The following is a 22,609-nucleotide window of genomic DNA, read 5'->3' as shown; positions in this document are numbered from 1 at the left end:
GATGGTTACTAGAGAGATGAGTGTGGGAGGACAGGTGAAATAGATGATGGTGATTAAGGAATGCACTTATCATGCTTAAATATATATATGTTGTGTGTATGTGTATATATATGTGTACATACATACACGCACATATATAATTTTAAATAAATAAAACAAAGATAAATTCCCTATTGCATGGACATATAATGAATACTTTTCCCGAGGCACTGTGCCTGGTAGTGTATGTATATAAGTTTGCTATTTATTATAAGCCTCACCACTTCCATCGCCCTTAGTTCCAGGACATCAATATTAGTTCTTGCCTCTCAGCTTCCAGACCAGTGGTCCTCAATCAGGGATGATTTTTCCTCTGAAGACACATTTGGGCAATGTCTAAGATTTTTGGTTGCCAAGGCGTGGGGATGGGGATGGGTCAGGTGGGGATAGGAGGGGGAGTACTGGTATCTACTGAGTAGAGGCCAAGAATGCTATTAAACATCCTACACTGCACAACACAACCTCCCATGACAAAGAATTAACTGGCCCCAAGTGTCAACACTGCTGAGGATGAGAAACCCTATTCCAGAAAGCAGTGTGTCCAGGTCTGATGCCTTCTCCATCCTTTCTAATGTAGAATATAACTCTTTTTAAAATATACATGGGATTATGACCCTTCCTAGCTTAAAATGCCTCAGTGGCATCCTACTGACCTTAAAATAAAGCCTAAATAAAGTCTTAAGATGGCCCTGCTTTCCACTCCAGGCATACCCCTCACTGCTGGCACTCTACATCTCAGCCATGCTGAACCTCTTGCAAATGGCTCAAAAGTGCCACCTCCTGACCCCACTAAGCTGCCTCACTACCTGGCCAACTCTTACTCATCTTCCAGGTCATTTCTTCCAGGAGGATTCCCTTTATCCATAAGTCTTGGTTATGTGCCCCTGACATGTGCTTCCATACCACCTTCCACCTCCTTTATCATACTACTACACCCCCTGTATTGCCACTATCAAGGTACTTGACACATGTCCCACTAGGTAAGTAAATACTCTAAAGGCTGAGATTAGGTTTATTTTATTCATTGTTATATTGCCGCAAGTCTTTTTCTCACTCAATAAATGTGTTAAATTTTACTACATAGCCCTAGCATCACACAATAGGCACAAATGGAGGTATGATCTGTGAGAAACACAAAACAAGACTTAGCACTGCTCATATCTATGGTAGAAAAGATACTTCAAAGAACCACAACTAGATTGCCTGTATCTGCCAGAAAACCAATAAAAGGGTCACCAAAAGACTAGAAAAGAAGGCACCTGATGACTGAAGATTAGGAGATCTAGGGTCACTCAGCCCAGAGAAATAAAGGCTAGGGTAATGTAGTAACAGCCTTAAATAATTCAACAAAAACACCATATTTTACAAAAAGGTATATTTATAGAGTCTGATAGCCTGGTATCCATCTGAGAATTGAATAAGCAGAAAAAGGCTTAAATTAAAGTGTGAAGGTTTTAATCCAACAGAGGAAGTTTCCTTGTTATTATTGTTTTAATACTGGTAAACACCAGAGAGTTGCTGATGAATGGAGCGGCTTGTCATTCACACACTCATTTAAAGGGTACCTTCCCTGCTCCAGGCACATCTATTAAACTACAGTGTGGCAAATGGTATAGAGGCCTGCACAGATGTTAGAAGAACACAAAAGGAAAAAAGGACTTATAGACAAGCCTGAGAAAGAACAGTGGTCAGAAACATCTGTAGGCACAGCACTTGAAGTGAGTCTAAAGCAGGAGTGTGGAGGACAACATGAAGGCATGGATCCACCTTCTGGTAGTGTGGAGTGCAAATGAGAGCACCAGTACAAACCAGACTCTAAATGACTAATGGCTTAGTACCACTGCAATAACAGGTATGATAATTTGGCAGATGAAAAAAAGAAAATGGGTAAATTAATGAAGGTCTATGGAGCCTAAAATTCAATCAGAGCCAATGGGAAGCTATAAAAGGTTTTAAGAAAAAGAAAGGCAAAATCCCTCCAGGGGCACCTGGGTGGCTCAGTGGGTTGAGTTTCCAACTCTTGATTTTGGCTCAGGACACGGCCTCACAGCCCCACTTTGGGCTCTGTGCTGGCAGTGCGGAGCCTGCTTGGGATTCGCTCTCTCTTTCTCTGCCCCTCCCCTGCTCACATTTGCATGTCCTCTCTCTCTCTCAAAACAAATAAATAAGCTTAAAAAAATAAATAAATAAATATCCCTCTAGCACAGGACTGGATGGTCTGGAGAAAGGCAGTACTGAAGATAGAGAATGGTTAAGAGACTATTTTAGTAATCCAGATGAGAAATGGATGGCTTGAACAAGACGAGTGACAAGATAGAGAGGAGGAAGCAGGTAGGAAAGAGGTTTACAATTTCCCCAAAAGAAATAGGGAGGGGGGCGCCTGGGTGGCTCAGTCAGTTAAGCATCCAACTTTGGTTCATGATCTCACAGCTCGTGGATTCGAGCCCTGCATCAGGCTCTGTGCTGACAGCACTCTCTCTCTCTCCCTCTTTCTTTCTCTCTCTCTCTCTCAAAAATAAATAAACATTAAAAAAATTGTTTTTAAAAAAGAAATTGGGAGGACAGTTGGATTGAAGAAGGTAAAAGGGAGAGAATGTTTTTAATAGTGAAAGTTTCTAATTTGGATAACTGAGTGAATGATGATGATGCTGGGTGAGATATGGAATGCCAGGGAAAAGTAGGTTTTATGAAAAACATTCTGAATTATTTTGGATATGATGAGTTCAATGTGCCCACGTACACAGGTGGGCAATTGAAAATAAGAGTCTGTAGCTTAAGAGAGACATATGGGCTGGAGAAATAGATCTGAGAGATTAGTACTTCATATGGAAGGTTACAGCCTAGGGAAATACCTATAGAGTGAGAGAAAAGGGGTGATGACAGAACAAAGAAGGAGAGGGGTACCTCGCTGGCTCAGTTGGTAGAGCATGCGACTCTTGACCTCAGGGTCATGAGTTCAAGCCCCAAGTTGGGCATGGAGATTACTTAAAATTAAAAAAAAATTAAGAAGAACAAAGAAGGAGAAACAGCAATACTTATGGTCATATAGAAGGGGTAGGGGACTCCTTAGAAAAAGATGTCCAAAAAGCCACCAAGAAAAATAATAAAATATGGTGTCCCTGGAACCAAAGGAGAAGAGAGTTTTGTACAAAGAAGAGCCATAAGCAGTGTCAAATTCAAAAGATGACAGGAGAGTGTCTACTGCATCTGGTGTTAGGGCCACTGATGACCTTGGTGGGAGAAGGGGAAGAGTGGATGGGGCCCAAGCTATGGAGCAGACTACATTGAGCCATGGAGGGACTGAAAGGCAAGGATGGAGAGTCACTGAGGAAAGCAAGTAATTTCTTAAAAACATGGCTGTCTTGAAGAGAGGAAGGAAGAGTGAATGATACTGAATGTTCTACTTAGGTGTGTATTAGAGTTTGCTGTTTGTTTTCTTGAGATACTTGGGTATGCATCCTGGCTACCCCACCAGCCCTGTGACCTTGGATAAATCATAGTATACCAGCCATTCAGTTTCCTTAGCTGCAAAACAGGGCTAATAATCTATTGCATAGCATTGTGTGAGGATTAAATAAAATAATGCACGTAAAGCTTTTAGGACCAGTTTTTGATACACGGTAAGCACTCGAAAAGAGCAGTTTATAATCTTCATCATATACAAATGCAGAGGGGCAATGAACCACCTGATAGAGAGAAACAAGAAAAAGTTCCTACAGGATCCAGATCTATAAATATTATGGGGAAGATTGGTTCTGGACAAGAGGGGGATGCCTCATCTGAAGGTTTTTAAAAATGAGGGGCAGACTAAATCACAAGAGTCACTTTCCACAGGAAATTCACAGTCTTTAGAGCATCTTCTGAAACAAACTTTGTGTGGGTGCTGCAGTCAAGCCTCCCTACAGGGCATTCCCCAGCCCTCAGTGATTTGCACTCCATACATGCCATCCAGCAGAGCCCAGATTCTACATATCTGAGTCAGTCCTAGTGATCCCCAAGAGACACTCACTGATTTACACAACAATTTGAGATGAATTCCTCAGCATTCTCTCGGAATTCCTAATAACTGTCTTAAACAAATATTTTTAGGAAATTTGGGACCATTAGACCTGAAACAAGCTCTTATTAGCCTTACCCCTGACCCTGAAACTTGGGTCCATCAGAGCAGCCTCTTGATAAAGGGAGGTGGCTTCATGGTGCCAACTTCCATCAGAGCAATGGTAATCCCACTCCATTAATGAATGATTTCAATCACTAATTATTTCAAGGTAAGGCCATGTTTTTGTTATTATCACTTTGTAATCTTTGACATACGAATCTAATCATATTTTTCCAATATCAAGCCTGATTTTTTATGATTGCCAAAAGCACTTTAGTGTATGTATGTATATATATATATATATAATATATATAGTATGTATGATATATATGTACATATTTAATTCGGCTTTTTATTAAATGTTTAAATAACCCCACACAACTGATTAATAGCAAGAACAAGTCTAACAGTAAAAACAAAACATTCAGGAGCTTCTTTGTTTTAATCTATTTTTTTTTTTTTAATAATCAAAGGTCATATTTATTTTTTTAATTATTTTTTTCATTTTTTTTTAAATATGAAATTTATTGTCAAATTGGTTTCCATACAACACCCAGTGCTCATCCCAACAGGTGCCCTCCTCAATGCCCATCACCCCCTTTCCCCTCCCTCCCTCCCCCCCCCCCCCATCAACCCTCAGTTTATTCTCAGTTTTTAAGAGCCTCTTATGGTTTGGCTCCCTCTCTCTCTAACCCTTTTTTTTTTTTTTCTTCCCCTCCCCCATGGTCTTCTGTTAAGTTTCTCAGGATCTGCTTAAGAGTGAAAACATATGGTATCTGTCTTTCTCTGTATGACTTATTTCACTTAGCATAACACTCTCCAGTTCCATCCACGTTGCTACAAAAGGCCATATTTCATTCTTTCTCATTGCCACGTAGTACTCCATATAAACCACAATTTCTTTATCCATTCGCCAGTTGTTTTAATCTATATTTTAAAACCAAACTCATTGTATTCTAAGCAATAACCAAACTGATGATGCAGGCTTCTTCTATAATATACTTTTCCAAATAAGCCTATACTCTCAAACCACTGCATTATATAATGACCATTCAACACTCCCAAAGCTGCTCTTTCAGAATATCTTAAGTCTCCGAGTACTGAGAATCAATAATCACATACAAGCCAAAATAATGCACTTTACCTGGTGGAGAACCTGCATGAGAGGGGTCCACATAGTGTCCATAATGTGGTGGAGAAAGACCTATTCCAGGCTGGGACTGAGAATAGGGGGGTGTAGCCACATATCCTTGTTGACTCATTATGAAAATATCATTCCAAGGGATAGCTCTACAAAAGAAGCCTGCAACAGAAGAAAAAAAAAAAAGTCAACAAGAGATTTTTGAGTTACTTAATGCTATTAAAAATAAGAATGCCGTTAGTAAATATTTACAATGGTTTGAGGAAAATATCAGGTGCACGAGACGTCTGCATATCACACAACATATCATACCATTATCCCCTAAACAGGCTCTAATCATAGCTCTATGGAACTCAGTAACTCGCTTCTATAGGCAAATTCTCAGGCACAAAATATGAATAACAACTTGCCAATCACTTTTCTTTGGAAGAATGAACAATTTCACAGATAGTCTCTCCCATGTTTGCGCCTTTGGTTTCCATGGCCCTGTTTCAGCGCAAAGCATGCCACTGGCAATAATCACAGTCATTCAATTCACTGACCAGCACAACTGCCAGTGGTCTGCAACCAAATGTTTTTTGGCTCGTGTCATTTCAGTGCTATCCTAATTAGTAATTTTCGTTAGGCAGTTAGGACGAAGAGAGATCAATAGTCCAACAAATACAGCAGAAGATAAAGGAGCGGATAATGGACTCACTCTGTGAGTCATGAAATGACTAAGGCAGGTTGCAGCCTACAACAATTTGGGAGTTGTCAGTGGTTTCTCATTCAGAGATGACAGACTCTCTTACTAATTTAAATATCACACCTCTGAAAACATATGCACATATATTTAAGGAACAAAGAAAAAAAGCAATTTCATATATGTTCAGGCAACACACACACACACACACACACACAAATGTAACATACCCACCTTGATTCTACTCAGAAGCTAAACATCAATTTGTTTTAAATTTTCCATTTTTTCCAGGTTTCACAAGACAAGAGACATTTCACAGAACTATTGTCAAAAAATCTTTTGTAACAAAAAAGGCTGTGAATCCTAGCAAAGGAAGTAGGCTTTCACTATAAATATACTAATACTTAGCTGTGTGACATGGGATAAGGTGAAGAACCTCTCTGGGCCTCAGGTCCCTCTTACAAAATAAAGTTTCTAAAGATTTGGCAGATATAAAACACTGATACTACGATTTCTCTCCGGTTTCTTTTACCTGGCATAGAAATACCCTTCCTGTTATTTTACGATACTACCTTTTAAGGTAAATTTCGGTGATACCTGCTAAGCCTTGAAATAGACCTACATTCAGGAAATGTCATTCTTCATTCGGTTTCATTTTCCTATTAAACCTTGCGTTTCCAAAATTAAAAGGACCAAGCGAAAATATCGTAAGATCACTTTCTTCTCCTTGGAAGGCAAGAACTGCAGAGAGGAGAGACAGGAAGAAGCCTGCTGGTCCACTTTGTTACTGACAACACTTTTTTCCCTCCTCCCACTTCAGCAGAGAGAGACGTGGCAGCCTGAGCTTTGGTCAAGCTCATCCAACCAAGCACATTTCGGAAGTCAGCAGGAGCACACACCTACGTAGCAGCCTGTTGCTGAGTGACGGAGAGGCAAGGCCGGGATGTTCACTCCGAACAGCAGGAAGCAAGCAGTCGGGTCCCTCTCTACTGGTCCTGACAGGAATTTGCTTCCTCACGCAGCCCGGTTTGCCACGTCAAACTTCCTCACACAGCACCAAGTTACAGAAACCTGACTCAGCTTCAAGCGGCGACATGGCAGAAAGCCACTTGGCAACAGCAGGCCTAGGATCAAAATCTGGGGAGCCCCAGGCCATTGTCACTGGTCAATTATCGCCGAGGTGTGCCTCTCACCCTGGACCAGGTTCGGATTTGGACAAATTGGTTGCACTCTCAGGATGTCCCGAAGCTTGAAGATACAGTTGCCATTTTTACTATCAATATTTCCAATATTGCCTTCCTCCAAAAAGGAAATTAAGTTGATACGGAGACAAGAAAACCGCTGGCAGTGTCCCTGGAATCTTGGGGCTGGTGAGGACCCTAAGCACGCAGTCCCAGCATCCCAAGACAAAAAGATGGGGGCGGGGGCGGGTAAAAAAAAATGCCCACGCCCACCCACCCCACCCCACCCCCATTATTAAACTGCACGAAAGGGCTGTAGGAGGTAAGTATGAGGTCTCCTCCGCTGCCCTGCCACAGCTTAGCATCCAGCCTCCCGCCAACCCCCATCCCAGGCCCCGCACCGCACACCGCTCCAGCTGTGCCTGGGGAGGGGCTGTCCCGCCAGAGCGTAGCTAGGCAAGGCGAGGCATTACCTGTTCTGCTCCCACACGCCTCTGGACTTCCGAGAGCCTGCGCTCTGCTCCTAGCGCCAGCTGCCCCCGGTGACCCTGCTCCCGCTGCGGCCGCTGCTCCCGCGGCGCCTTTCCCCCGGCCCTGTGTCCCCACAGGCTAGTCTCGCGCACAGAGTTGCAGCTGGGCTGGGAACTGCCACGTCAAACACTCTCCCGGCTGCGCGCCCCCAGCGCCAGGGCTCAGACCGGCTGCCGCGCACCCGCCGGCGCACGCGCACAGACGCGACGGGGCGGGGCGGGGCCGGAGGCGGGGCCTGGCCGAGAGAACTGCCGGAGTTTGGGCAGCCCGTCCTTCCTTTTTTTTTTCTATACGCCTCTTTCTGTGTGTTTTGTTTGTTTCTTTGTTTGTTTGTTCCCCTATAACAGGTCAAAATGTTAACGCTTTTGATAAATCAGTGTTTTCACAGCGGAGCCGTGTAGGAAGGCGGGAGTGCGTAATGAGGGTTCATTCATTCTTTCATTCAACAGGTTGCAGCTTCAGCTATTCATTACGTATTACTTGAGTAACTGATATTACAGGTATTGCTTGCTAATACTGGAAGGTACACGATTCAAGACTCCGAAGAGATGAGAGTTTAAAGGCGAATCTGGCACGTGTATACGGACAATTTGATGACGCATTTGTGCAATGCACTACAGAAGAAGGAACGTCCGAAGCAGCTTGGCAACGTGTAAAATAGGTAGAAAAAGATGTCCTAACTGAAAAGTGTGGTAAGAGGTGCCTTCATTGAAGCTGAAATTGCTAGACTTCCGTGTATTCCTTCAAGGAGTGCCTGCAGATTCATTGTGAGGGAGAATGATTGAACCCACCCCAAACAGGAATCAATTCATACATAAGGACCCAGTGTTTAGCTCACTGTGTTGTTAAGAAACAGCTGAGAAAGACAACCTATGTGAGACCTGGGACTTGACTTCTCTATCCAGCCTTAAAAACTAGGACCATCTCGCTGGTTTCTCACAACGCCCCACTGCTAGATAGAAAGGCCTTCAGCCAACCCTAGGTTTGGTATAGCTACCAAACTTACACAAAGCAAACCAAATCAGTGTTTTGTTTTCAAAATATGCTTTTCTCTGGACTGCAAAAAGATAAAGACTGCTTGACAAATCCCTTTACTGATGAAATCCTTGGGCAAACACTTGCATGGGTATAATGCTACTGCTGAAATGCTACATGAGTTTTTGCAGGCATTTTAAGTTATTCCAGCATGGTGAAGTCTAATGGTCTCTTTCCCACTTCTCCTTTTTCTACAGCTTTAAAGTGCGATGCCCTGCCCATTGGTTAGATTTGAAAATCTACAATAAAAATTTTGTTTTAAATTTGTTTCCTGTATTCTCAATATAAGGAAAATGTTTGATGAAGTTTAGGAAGCTTTGATCTGTGTTGAAGCAACACAGCTTGTAAGAGCAATAAAAAAAGTTGTCGTATCACAGTTATGTCACAATGTAAGAAACAGTAGTCTCTCAGAGATAGGAGAGCTGATTCCTATCAGCTGGTTGGCTTGTTGCCTCTATAAAACCACTAAATTTGAATTTGTAAATTCTTTCTAACTCTTTGTTCAGGGATACACGACAAACAACTTGTGATTTCAGTACTAAGTGTTGAATTCCTAAATATTTAAAGCTGGAAGGGATTAGATATATGGATAAGTCAGTATTCAGTGAGAAGTGAATTCAACTTAATCACTTATAGATTAATAAACCAAATTTCAGAAAATGAAAATAACCTCCTAGTCTTTTAGTTGGAAGTCATGCCTTCTAATTGTATTTCAAAGTAATTTTTACCTCATTTTTCTTTCTCTTAATATTATTCTGATTTGCTCTTCTCTATTAAATGGGTTTGCCTTTCTCTCCTGTAACTGCCTTATAGTTAAGCTTTCAAATAACTAAGATATTAATAGACCATACAGTTCCACCAGTTACTGGAGTTACCAATCACAAATTTCTTTTTCTTATGAAATAGACTTCTGGTTTCAGGCCAGTTTCCCTTCTCGTGACCTTATATACCACCCTTTTAGTGACTAACTTCTGACATTACGCTTTTTGTAGGATTGTTGGCCTTTACCAGACAGGAGGATCAGCCTGGATTCCCAGCCTTCCTTGGTCCAAACTACCCCACTGTCACCTGATGTCAGCCTCTGATGTTCCATGTATAATTAATGTGGTCACCCTGGTAACCAAATCCTAATAGAAAGGTGAGGTCACAGGGAGTGTCCATGTGCTGGAGTTCTGTGTTCTTTAGGGTCTTTCTGTTCTAAATTTATTCTTATTTGTTTACTTTTTAGTAATCTCTTCACCCAACGTGGAGCTGGAACTCATAACCCTGAGATCAAAAGTCACATGCTCCACCGACTGAGCCAGAGCCAGGAACCCCTCTGTTCTAACTGTAAAAGGAAAATAAAGAAGATAATTGATGGTGCAAAATATTGTATAGAAAGAGAATGAATTACCTGACAATACTCAGGGTTCTTTCTGTTATATATATATCCTTTGGAAAAAAACTATGGTACTCTAAGCATTTCTGTAACTTAAGAAATTTGGAGTCTCTGGTTGAAAAGCTACAGTTTGAAGAGGATTTATATTTTTTAAAAATGAAATAGCCAAGACTTGGACTGTATTAAACATCTGAAAACACAATAAATAAGGCCAAATTAAATGGTGGTGGGGAGAAGGGTACATGGTAGGCTAACTTGAGCAGGAACCAATAACAGTAAAAATACAGTTTAAATGATCATCAAGGGCCAGACACAAAGGTACTTCTGGAAATTACTTCTTTCTCTGTTTTTTTAATACCAGTTTTATTGAGATATAATTAACAATTCGCCCATTTAAAGTATACAGTCCTATGGGTTTTAGTATGTTTACAGAGTTGTATAGCCATCACCACAATCAATTTTAGAATATTTTCATCCCTCCCCAATAAACCCTGCCCATTAGTAGTCACTGCCTTTTCCCCACTACCCTCCCATTCTACAGCCCTAGGCAACCACTGGTCTACTTTTTATCTGTAAAGATTTCCTATCCTAGACACTTCATATAAATGGAATCATATAATATGTAGCCCTTTGTGACTATCTTTTCACTTAGCATAATGTTTCCTTTTTTTTTTTAAGTTTATTTATTTAAAGAGAGACAGAGACAGCACACGTGGGGAAGGGCAGAGATAGAGGGAGAGAGAGAGAATCCAAAGCAGGCTCCATGCTGCCAGCACAGAGACCAATGCATGGCTCAAATCCATGAAACTGTGAGATCATAACCTGAGCTGAAACCAAGAGGTAGACACTTAACGGACTGAGCCACCCAGGTGCCCCTAGCATAATGTTTTCAAGGTTCATCCATGAAGTAGTATGTATTAGTACTTATTTCCTTATTGCCAAATAATATTCCATTGTATAGATATAACACATTTCACTATCTATTCATCAGTTGATGGGCAGTTAGGTTGCTTCCCCCTTTTGGCTATTATGAATAATGTCATGAACATTCATGTACAAATTTTTGTTTAGATATACATTTTTAATATTCTTGGGAACTTCAAATAAACACCGTAGTTTCAACGTAGTTTTTGGAGCAGTCTGGCTTCAAAGGCTGTGCTCTTAGCAATTAGGCAACGTTGCCACTCTGTATGAGATTTTATTTTTAAAATAAAACAGGCAATATCACCCCCCATACAAAAAGACAATAACAAAATAATTAAAATTGAAATCTCTGGTGAAAATGTAACTTACCAAAGCTGATTCTAGAAGAAATATTTTTTTAGAGTTAAAATATAGAGTTACCATATGGCCCAGCAGTTTCACTCCTAGCTAGAATTACTTTGCTAATATCTTGAATATCTTGCTCTGAGCGTACTGCATTACTTATGTCATCAGCCATAGATTGGGCAGTGTGACATCACACTGCCAGGTCAAGTTGACTCAGGTTTGAATCCTGAAACTATCACTCACTTCTAGCTATATGAGTTTTACTTATTTAACATTTATTAAGCACTCACTATAAGCTGGATGCTGTACTAAGCACTGTGGATATGAAGTTGGATGAGACACTGCTCTAGCTATTAAAAGTTCATGGAAGAGTACAGGGATTGTCAAACTACAAAATCTGGCCCACCTGCTTATTTTTGTACAGCCTGCAACCTGAAAGTGGTTTTCATATTTTTAGATAGTTGAAAAAAATCAAAAGAAGAATAATATTTCGTGACACATAAAAATTATATGAAATTCAAATTTCAATGTCCATAAATAAGGTTTTATTGGAACACGGCCATGCTTTGCATTATTATACTCTCTGTGGTTGCTTTTGCACTACAGCAGCAGAGTTGAGTAGTTGTGACATTTCTCACAAAACTCAAAAAACCTAAAATATATACTACCTGGCCCTTTAAAGAAAAAGCTTGCCAACACTTCGTCTGGCGGGACCTATAAGTATGGTAACAGTGGATTAGAGTTCTATGAGAAGACTAAGTTGCCATGGGAAAATGCAAGAAGAGACATTGAGCCCAGACTTGGAAAGTGAGAGATATCTCCCTGATGGAGGTGGCATCTGAACTGAGTCCCTGAGGACAAAAATAAGTTAGGGAAAAAAGGAGTGAGAGGTAGCAAGAATAGCAGGAATGAAAGAGAGAAGACAAGGAATCTGGGGCATTCAGAGGTGAGATGGTCTAGTACAACTCAAAGGTGGGGTTCTAAAGGAGTGAGGAGAAGAATGAGATAGATAGATAGATAGATAGATAGATAGATAGATAGATAGATGTCTCATCTCTATGAGATCAGGTAGGTGGGCTAGGCTAGCTCTTGAGGGCCCTCAAAGGCTCTGGAGAGGCAATGAAAAATTTTAAGCAAAGGAATGATTCAATGATTTTTTTCCCCAGAAATCAATCTGGCAGACAAGAGATAAGGCTCTACAGTCAGACCAAGTCATGACTTCTGTTTCTGCCAGTTACTGGCTATGTGTTCCCTCCCTAAACTTCAGTATTCTCATCAATAAAAATGGGAGTAATTATAATACTAATCACAAAATTTTTTGTAGTAATTAAAGGAAATAATGCAGGTAAAGTACTTGGTACAGTGTTTGGCACATAATACATGCTCAATAATGTTGTTATGGCACCATCAAAATAATTATCATTATTAACAGCATATCTGGGACAATGGAATTAAGGAGATAAAGTCTAAGGATGAAACCCTGGGGAATCCTGTAATGAATGCACATTCTAAGCTTACTAACCTTGGTGTACTCGTAAATTTGGGATATTACATTCTTCTCATTGTTATCATGAACATTTAATGATATGAAACAAAGTGTTATGGAACAAAGTAAAAGTAGAGCAGGGTGAGGGGGATTGGGAATGCCAAGTGGGTGATGGGTTGTTTTATGTGGGATAATTAATGATTGTAGTATTTCATAGAGTACTTAGGGTAGGGGTCTGTGGTGCCTGAAGGCATGCCACTCAGAGCTCCCTCCAAGATTACCTACTCCCAGGCATGTAAATGGATGACATCCTTCAGCTGTTATGCCTTTCACAACACCATTCATCCCAAAGCAAATATTCTTCTCAGCAGTTCAAGCCAATGACTGAGCATAGTAAGCCTACTGAAGTCAGACTACTTTTTCCCAGCATGGGACCCCCCTAGTAAGAAATCTTTCCTCCGGGGTGCCTGAGTGGCTCAGTCGATTAAGTGGTCGACTCTTGATATTGGCTCAGGTCATGATCTCATGATTCATGAGTTCGAGCCCCACCTCAGGCTCTGCACACTGACAGCGCAGACCCTGCTTTGGATTCTCTGTCTCCCTCTTTCTCTTCCTCTCCCCTGCTTACTCTCTGTCTCTGTCTCAAAATAAATAAATAAACTTTTAAAAAAAGGAATCTTTCCTGTGGGGTTTCCATTGTCCTGGCTGAGGTTTTCTCAGAACTGCACCGCAATACGAGGCTCATCCTACCCAGACCTCCTACCTCCTTCTCCTCTTTTCACAGGTGTTGGATCTGCATGGTACCAGAAGCCCTTTTCCCTTTTTCTCCTGCTCTTGTTCCCTCTCTTCTACTCTTCATAGGTGGTTTCCCCAGTCACCCTGTTGTGTGTCTAATTCCATGTTGGCATCTGCTTTTTGGGAGACCTGGATTGACACACCTGACAGAGGTGAGATTTGAACAATACCTTAACGGAGGTAATAGAGTTAGCCACGCAGATCACCTGGGGGCAGAGTATTTCAGGCAGAAGAGCCCCCAAAAGTCCCTAAGTCAGAAAGGAGGGTGCCTGGCATGTTCCAGGAACAGGAGTCCAGCAAAGCTGGGGTGGAGGAAATGAGGGGAAAGTTGTAGGAGAGGAGAGACAAAAGGTTAAAAAGGGAAGTGAATGGTGTAGGGTCCTTTAGTCCATTTTAAAGAGTTTTGAGGGTGCCCAGGTGACTCGGTTAGGCATCTGACTCTTGATTTTGGCTCAGGTCATGATCTCATGGTCTATGAGTTTGAACCCCGTATAGAACTTTGTGCTAACAGTGTGGAACCTACTTAGGATTCTCTTTCTCCTTCTCTCTGCCCTTCCCCCCCAGCTCGCTCGCTCTCTCTCTCTCTCTCTCTCTCCCTCCCTCTCTCAAAAATAAGTAAAAATAAACTTAAAAAAATAAAGTTTTGTTTTTTCTCTGATTTAAAAAGGAGTCATTTCAGTTTTTAAAGTGATGAATGAGGGAGCACCTGGGTGGCTCAGTCAGATAAGCCTCTGACTTCAACTCAGGTCATGATCTCATGGCTCATGAGTTCAAGCCCCATGTAGGGCTCCATGCTGACAGCTCAGAGCCTGGAGCCTGTTTTAGAGTCTGTGTCTCCCTCTCTCTCTCTCTCTCCCTCCCCCACTTGTGCTCTGTATCTCTCTCTCTCAAAAATAAATAAACACTAAAAAAAATTTAAAGTGAAGAATGACATGATCTGACTTACTTGCCTCTGTGTGTGTGTGCGTGCGCGCGCATGTGTGTATTTGCTAATATGGGAAGCAGCATCTCTTTATAAAGAATATGGTGTTCAGAAAACATTTATTTTACAAAGTCTCAGTGAGATTTTAGGCCTCAGAAATTTATCCTTTAATCATTTGGTTTCTCACAGGTTTTCTTGATGGTGGCTAAGATTTGAGGAGGAATAGTAAATGTAGTTTTATAACCTGCTTTAAAAGCTGGTGGAAAATTGAGTCGTGCCTGCTGCACAGCCATAGTTCTATATTCATAGCTCACCCCTTACTTGGACCACATTTCTGACTTCAAAGATTTTCCAATTGATGAAGTCAATGATATATGTCTCAGTATTTTCACTGCACTGATTTTCTTGATCAAAGAAGGAGAGCAGACACTTAAGACATGGATGAAACCCAACTTTTGTTTAACAGAATGCTTACAAGAAAGGTACTCTCACCTTTCTAATATTGAAAGCTTGGGGTGTAGCAGGTTTCTCACACAGAGAGTTATGACACCGAGGCTTTTCTTTCCAGGAAGCAACTTTATTTGTGCCGGTATGCGCTCAGTTGGTTTGTACCCAAAAAACTGAGCCCCGAACACCAGGTGACATAGTCTTTTATACATTTTCTACTTCTTTGTTTTCCAAATATGGATAATGTATAGGCATACACTCTGATGTTACAGGCTCATGAGGGAAGTCACACTAGCCAGGTTGCCTTCCCTTAACGTGAGGTCTATTTCTTTAGGGAGGGGACTCTACCACAGGGGCACCTGGCTGGCTCAGTTGGTAGAGAGTGCAACTCTTGATCTCAGGGTCCCGAGTTCAAGGCCACATTGGGAATGGGGCCTACTTGAAAGAAAGAGAGAGAGAGAGAGAGAGAGAGAGAGAGAAATAGGCACTCAAAGTGCCCTGTCTACCGATTTGAAAGCTTATTATGTGCTATTCTGTAACAAATATTTCCCTTTTTGCTATCAGGATTGAACTGAGAAATAAAAAGGACCAGATAACTCATTGAATAATGGTCAGAAGAAGTAGCAATGGTACTAGCTATTTGAAGTCACTGCTTCGATATATGCTTATTAACAAGAAATTATTTTCTTTTGATTCCTTCCACAAATCCTCTTACTTGATTATCTAGAAGTATAATGCAATTCTGTATTGTTATTCTGCAATTCTATATTGTCATTGTAAATAACAATATAGAGGGGCGCCTGGGTGGCGCAGTCGGTTAAGCGTCCGACTTCAGCCAGGTCACGATCTCGCGGTCCGTGGGTTCGAGCCCCGCGTCGGGCTCTGGGCTGATGGCTCAGAGCCTGGAGCCTGTTTCCGATTCTGTGTCTCCCTCTCTCTCTGCCCCTCCCCCGTTCATGCTCTGTCTCTCTCTGTCCCAAAAATAAATAAACGTTGAAAAAAAAAATAAAAAAAAAATATATATAAAATTGCATTATATAGTGTTAGAAATTTAAATTACCAGAAATTTAGATTTTGGAATATCACATTGTGGCAGAAACTGCTAATATTTCTGGAGTACCCATCCTTCTTCTGAGTTTTAGCTGATGTGGGGCTGCGCAGCCAGGAGACTGCGGCTCCAGCCTTCCTTACAGCTGGTTGTAGCTCTGGGACTCACTGACCAGAGTGGAAATTATATGCAACTTCTTTGTTTCATCCTTAAAATTTTCAGCCTGATGAATTTTCTCTCACTTTCCTGCAGGCTGTAATGTAGATGGTAGTGGTCAAGCCAAATGAACCCTTGGGATAAGGACAGTTCTCTGGGATTGGTGGAAAGAATGTGAAGGAAACTTTGGTGCCTAGGTAGCTTCATGAACCAGAGTCACCAACTCACCTTGAGCCCCATGTCTGCTTCTGAGCTGTTACATGAGAGAAAAATAACTGTATGAAGGTTGAGCCACTGGTTTTGTGTGGGGAGGGGGACCTCTTAAATAAATAATCATATTCTTACAATTATATTAAAAAAATTTTTTTGATGTTTATTTATTTTTGAGAGACAGAGAGTGGGTGGGGGAGGGGCAAAGAGAAAGAAGGAGACACAGAAGCCAAAGCAGGCTCCAGGCTCTGAGCTGTCAGCACAGGGCCCAATGCGGGACTCGAACTCACAAGCCGTGAGATCATGATCTGAGCCAAAGCCTGATGCTTAACCGACTGAGCCACTCAGGGGCCCAAAATTAGTGTATTTAAAAATTAAATAAGACACTTTAAAATTTTACTTATCAGAGTAAATCTACCATAAACCAACATACAGAACAGCATATAGACTAGAATCACAAAAGAACTGTCGATTAGAGTGAATTAACCACAGAGGAGCAAATGAGTGGACAGTTTGGCAATTCTATTGTTTTAATGGAGTCTCATGTTGAAAACATACCCTAATGGGTAAGGGTGGAGTTTTCTTTTGAAAGGAGCTGATGTTTCTATTTTTCACAGTTCACTAGCCAAGAACTAAAGGTGACTTTTTGGACTTTCTCCTTTCCCCTAGATCTAAGAGTTGATTCTAAATGCAAGAGACACAAAGAAGACTCCAAATATACTGATCAAACTGGGAGTAGGTCTGGAGAGCTCATCCTGACCTCAGAAAGGTTCTGTGTTGGCAGCAGTGAGAGTGGGAGTCTGTTTCCTCTGGTGAACCCTTCAGCCTCCCAGGAGCCCCATCTCCGTGACCACGAGCCAAGAGCAACTGTTTAGAAGTGAGAAGGCCAGGCAGGGTTCTCTTTACGATCTGAGGAGTGGAGAAGTCATAGGTGACTGAACATGGTGGCAAGACCCAGTCAGAATGGAAGAATCTGAGGACTGTATTCAGAAGTGTATGGAATTCAGCACCCAGAGGAGCCTTCAGAAACAGCTGCATCGCCCTGAATGGGGACGGAATTTAGTGAACGGGTGGCTTATCCCATAATAATTTGGGCTATTTTTAATTTTTTTATGTTTACTTATTTTTTTTTGAGAGAGAGACAGAGACAGAGAGACAGAGGGAGACACAGAATCTGACACAGGCTGCAGGCTCTGAGCTGTCAGCACAGAGCCCCATTCAGGGCTGGAACTCACAATCCTGGAGATCATGACCTGAGCCAAAGTTAGACACTAAACAGACTGGAGCCACCCAGACGCTGCATGGGTTATTTTTTAAAGTGTAACTTTATATTACAATCACAGGCATCTAAGATTTTTATAGATACATATACAATTGTGTTGGAGAAGGTCATCCAGAGGACATGACCGCCAGTTGACCCTAGAGCTGAATCCGGGCAATCAGAAGCTCCTCTTCCCAGCCCCTGTCCTTGCAAGTATGTTCTGCCCACAAGGGCAGATGGGACCAATTTTCAAGGATACAGCCTTTAGAAATGTTGTTGTTGAACTATCTGGACAGTGTATGTGATCAAATCCCATGAAGGCCTCTATATAAACTTTAAAGATTCTGTCAGCAGGTGCAGAAATCTACTCCTCTAGCGGCAGCTGAAGACAAGCCTCCTAAGTAAGTTCCCTTACTTTTTCTTTTTTTCTTTTAATGTTTACTTTTGAGAGAGAGTGTGAGCAGGGGAGGGGCAGAAAGAGAGGGAGACACAGAATCTGAAGTAGGCTCCAGGCTCTGGGCTGTCAGCACAGAGCCCAACTTACGCAGGACAGAACCCATGAACCGTAGGATCATGACCTGAGCTGAAGTGGGACCCTTAATCCTTAACTGACTGAGCCACCCAGGTGCCCCAGTTCCCTTGCTTATTAAAACCGCTACCTTGCTATCTGGAGCGGCCGCTCAGTCTCTCCTTGCCCTCTGTGTACTCCACCAGTTTGTGGACCAACAACTATGTGTTTACTTCACTAACAAGTGGTATTTTATTGCCTCCTAAGGAAACGCCTTCTTTTTAGAGCTAGGTTTTCAAGACTTGTTTAAAAGTTGAGAGTTTTCTCATCTGGTGCAACTGTAGGTTCAAACTTTGTTCTAACTATTAAAAGGAAAATGGAATGGGGGTTGTGAATTGCCTCAGAAATTGGGAAAAGTTGAATTGTTTTTAAATGGTTAAAGATGCTGAACAAATATCTTTGTTGAAGAACTAATAAAATGTGAATATAAATTCATGTTCATTGCCTTTAACAGACATATAGGAACATAATAATTAATTACTTATTATCTTTCTTTGGACCTTCTGTCTAACTGTTCAGGATTTATAGGCAACTGGTTTGAACAATAGTACACTTTACTGAGGCGGAGAAGACTATGTGAGGAGGGATGAAGGTGGGGAATAGGGTTCAGGTTAGGACATGTTATATTTGAGATTTATATGAGACATCAAATATTAATATTAGGTATGAATTGCAATATTTCAACCTGAGGTCAGAGAAGTCTGGTCTGGAAATACCAAATGTAAGAATAATCATCTTGGATAAGAAGTTCTGACTGTAATATTTAACAAACTTAGTTTAGGTTCATGGAATGTCTAGTTTTATTTCACATTTATTTATTTATTTTTGTATTCTTTTTTTTTAAATTTTTTTTAACATTTACTTATTTTTGAGACAGAGAGAGACAGAGTATGAACAGGGGAGGGGCAGAGAGAGAGAGAGAGAGAGAGAGACAGAATCAGAAGCAGGCTCCAGGCTCTGAGCCATCAGCCTAGAGCCCGACGCGGGGCTCGAACTCACAGACCTTGAGATCGTGACCTGAGCTGAAGTCGGGCGCTTAACCGACTGAGCCACCCAGGCGCCCCTTATTTCACATTTAAATGACTAACAGATTTGGAGTTCAGGAAAGAATTGAATAGAAGATAAAGAATGCAGCCCTATGTACATCACCAGAGCCCTATGTACATCAAAACAGAGCCAGCTGAGTGGATGCATAAAAGATGTTCTAAGACCATGTCATTTCAATAAAGCAAAAGCAAAAGTTGTTTTCTGAAGGCAACAAGTTAGATTTAGTTTGCATTCTTCCATTGCTTTTTTTGAATTCTTGGCTTTTAAAGTGCACTCATATTTAATTTTTATTGCTAATTAATATTAATATTTAGTTAATTGAAAATTTCATTATTTGAAGAGTGTTTCAAGGTGATATAAAATGCATACATCTTAATTTAACTTGAATAAAGGTTTAGGCTTCAATGCAGCGTAGAAAAAAGTAGGAAGGAAATGAAACAGTTCTAAGTTGAAATAATTCACTCAATAGTTTATTTTTTAACTGGTTATAATTTTAGACGTATTATGTAAATATCAGTGAAACGCAAATATACATTTTAAAATATTTTATGTCTTGTATTTCACATCAGAAAACCAATTTTTAAAAAAAATTTTCAACATTTATTTATTTTTGAGAGAGAGAGAGAGACAGAGACAGAGACAGAGATAGAGGCAGAGACAGATCACAAGCAGGGGAGGGGCAGAGAAAGAAGGAAACAGAGAATCTGAAGCAGGCTCCAGGCTCTAAGCTGTCAGCACAGAGCCCAACACAGGGCTTGACCCCACAAACCGTGAAATTATGACCTGAGCCAAAGTCGAACGCTTTACCAACTGAGCCCACCTAGTCGCCCCCAGAAAACGAATTTTAATGAATGCTTTCATATAAAAAAGCCATTGTTCAAAAAAAATAAAGTTTTAATTAAACTAATATATTCTCTGGAATTGAAACAAAACCTAAAGGATGATTTATGAAATAATAAATATTAAATTCATGTTGCTAGTATTGAACTTTAGTTATAGCTTCTATATTATTTTTTAACATCTTCATTGACATATAACTGACATACAACAAGCTGCACATACTTAAAGTGTTCGATTTGATGTTTTTGACATATGTACATGCCAGTGAAATCATAATTAAAGTAACAAATCCACCACCCCTAAAAGCTTCCTTGTACTCCTTTGTAATCACTTCTTCCTTATTCTCTCTACCCTTCAGCTCCCAAGAAACCATTGATCTGCTTTCTGTCAAAGATTTGTTTGTGTTTTCTAGAATTTTATACAGGTAGAATCATATTGTATATGCCTTGGGGGTGGGTGGGATGACTTTCTTTACTTAATTATGTTGAGATTTATCTATTTGTGTATGTGCACTGGTAGGTCATTCCTCTTTATTGTTAAGTAGGTTGCCATTGAATGGATGTATCACAGTTTGTTTATCTATATTGGCTGATGGACATTGGATTATCCACTTTGGGGCTTTTCCAAATGAAGCTGATATAACCATTTATGTACACATCCTTGTATGGACATATCCTTTCATTTCTTTCAGAGAAATGCCTAGGAGTAGAATAGTTGGGTCACAATAGTTGGGTTGATGTACGTTTAATTTTTTAAGATATTGCTAGACTCTTTTCCAAAGTGGTGTGGCATTCATGTTATCACCAACAGTAAGTGAGAATTATAGGTGCTCCATATCCTCTCCAGAACTTGGTATGGTCAGTGTTTTTGATTTTAGAAGTTCTCATAGTTGTTTAGTGGCATCTCACGGTAGTTTTAATTTGCATTTCTCCAATGCCTAAGGTTGTCAAGCATATTTTCATGTGTTTATTTGCCATCTATACATCATACTTGGTAAAGTGTTCAAATATTTTGCTCATTTTCATTTGGTTGTTTTATTTCTTACTATTGAATTTTTGGGATTTCTTCACAAGTCCTTTATTAGACATACTATTTGCAAATATTTTCACTCAGACTGTGGCTTGGTTTTTCATTCCTTTTTTTTTTTTAAGTTTGTTTATTTATTTATTTATTTATTTAGAGACCGAGAGAGCATGAGCAGGGGAGGGGTAGAGAGAATGGGAGAGAGAGAGAGAATCCCAAGCAGGTTTGGCACTCACAGAGCAGGGATTGACTCATAAAACTGTGAGATCATGACTTAAGCCAAAATCAAGAGTTGGACACTTAACCAACAGAGCAACTCAGGCACCCCAGTTTTTCATTCTTTAATAGTGTCTTTTGAAGAGAATTTCTTAATTTTGATGAAATTCAATTTACTAATTTTTCTTTTATATAAATCATGCTTTTGGCATTATATCTAAGAAATCTTTAACTCAATCACAAAGACATCTATGTTTTCTTCTAGACCTTTTATAATTTTAGGTTTTTCAGTTTTGTCTGTGATTTATTTAGAGTTAATTTATGAAGATAGATCATTCTAAGTCATGAAATAAATCTCAATAAATTTAAAAGGATTTAGGTCATACAAAATTTATTCTCTGACTGTAATTGAATTAAATTAGAAATCAGTTACAATGATCTGGAACAATCCCAGATATTTGGAAACTAAATATTATATTTCTGTGTACCCACTGGTCAGTAAGATCAAAAGGGAAATTAAAAATGATTTTGAGGTAAATGAAAGTATGGCATGTCAAACTTTGTGGGATGTAGCAGAAGCATTATTTAGGGGAAAAATCTAAAGCACTAAAATGCTTATTAGAAAAGAAGAAAGACCATTACATTAATGATGCCAGTTTATATCATAAGGCACTAGAAAAAGAAGAACAAATGAGACCTAAAGTAAACTGTAAAAAGGAAACAATAAAGATCAGAGTTGGGAAACCCGTCAAATAGAGAACAGAAAGATAATAGATAAAAGCAGTGAAAATCAAATGATGGCTCTTCAAGACAGTAAAATTGACAATCTTCTAGCCAGACAGATCAGGAAGGAGAGAGATGGAGTGGGAGAGAGACAGGACTAGAGAGACAACACAAATTACCATATCAAGAATGAGACATAACATCACTATAAATTATACCAATATTAAAAAATAATAAGAGAATATTATGAATAACTTTATGCCAATGAATTTTATAGTTTAATTAACAAAGTTCACTGAAAAAGAAACAGATAACCTGAATAGTCTTACATCTATTAAGCTGAAATTGTAATTTAAAACTTTCTGAGAGATATATTCTAGGCTCAGATGTCCTCATTACTAAATTCTACCAAACATTTAAGGAAGAAAAAAACCCAATTCTATAAAAATTATTCAAAAAATTGAGTAAGATATGATAACTCCCAAATAATTTTGTAATGCTCCATTACCTAA

General features: G+C 40.1%; 1 protein-coding gene across 4 annotated transcripts in view; it reads right to left on the bottom strand.

Annotated features, from left to right (window-relative positions):
* SEC24D (SEC24 homolog D, COPII coat complex component) overlaps positions 1–7,800 on the bottom strand; it is a 107,381-nt gene extending 99,581 nt beyond the window's left edge. For 2 of the 4 annotated variants that reach the window (XM_045468992.1, XM_045469008.1), the window contains exons 1-2: positions 6,861–7,298; positions 5,283–5,441 (exon numbers count right to left, since the gene is read on the bottom strand). In XM_045468992.1, the coding sequence (XP_045324948.1) occupies positions 5,283–5,400 (118 nt within the window). In that variant the 5' untranslated portion in view covers positions 5,401–5,441; positions 6,861–7,298. Of the gene's footprint in view, positions 1–5,282; positions 5,442–6,860; positions 7,299–7,615 lie in introns of those variants that run through there. The other 2 variants (XM_045469000.1, XM_045469017.1) reach the window with 2 other exon arrangements.
* Between the last annotated feature and the right edge of the window lie 14,809 nt (positions 7,801–22,609).

This window comes from Leopardus geoffroyi, chromosome B1 (assembly GCF_018350155.1).
Source record: "Leopardus geoffroyi isolate Oge1 chromosome B1, O.geoffroyi_Oge1_pat1.0, whole genome shotgun sequence".
In the NCBI taxonomy this organism is placed as follows: Eukaryota; Metazoa; Chordata; class Mammalia; order Carnivora; family Felidae; genus Leopardus; species Leopardus geoffroyi.
Note: the sequence above shows the minus strand (reverse complement) of the source record. Positions and strands in the feature narration are given on the sequence as shown.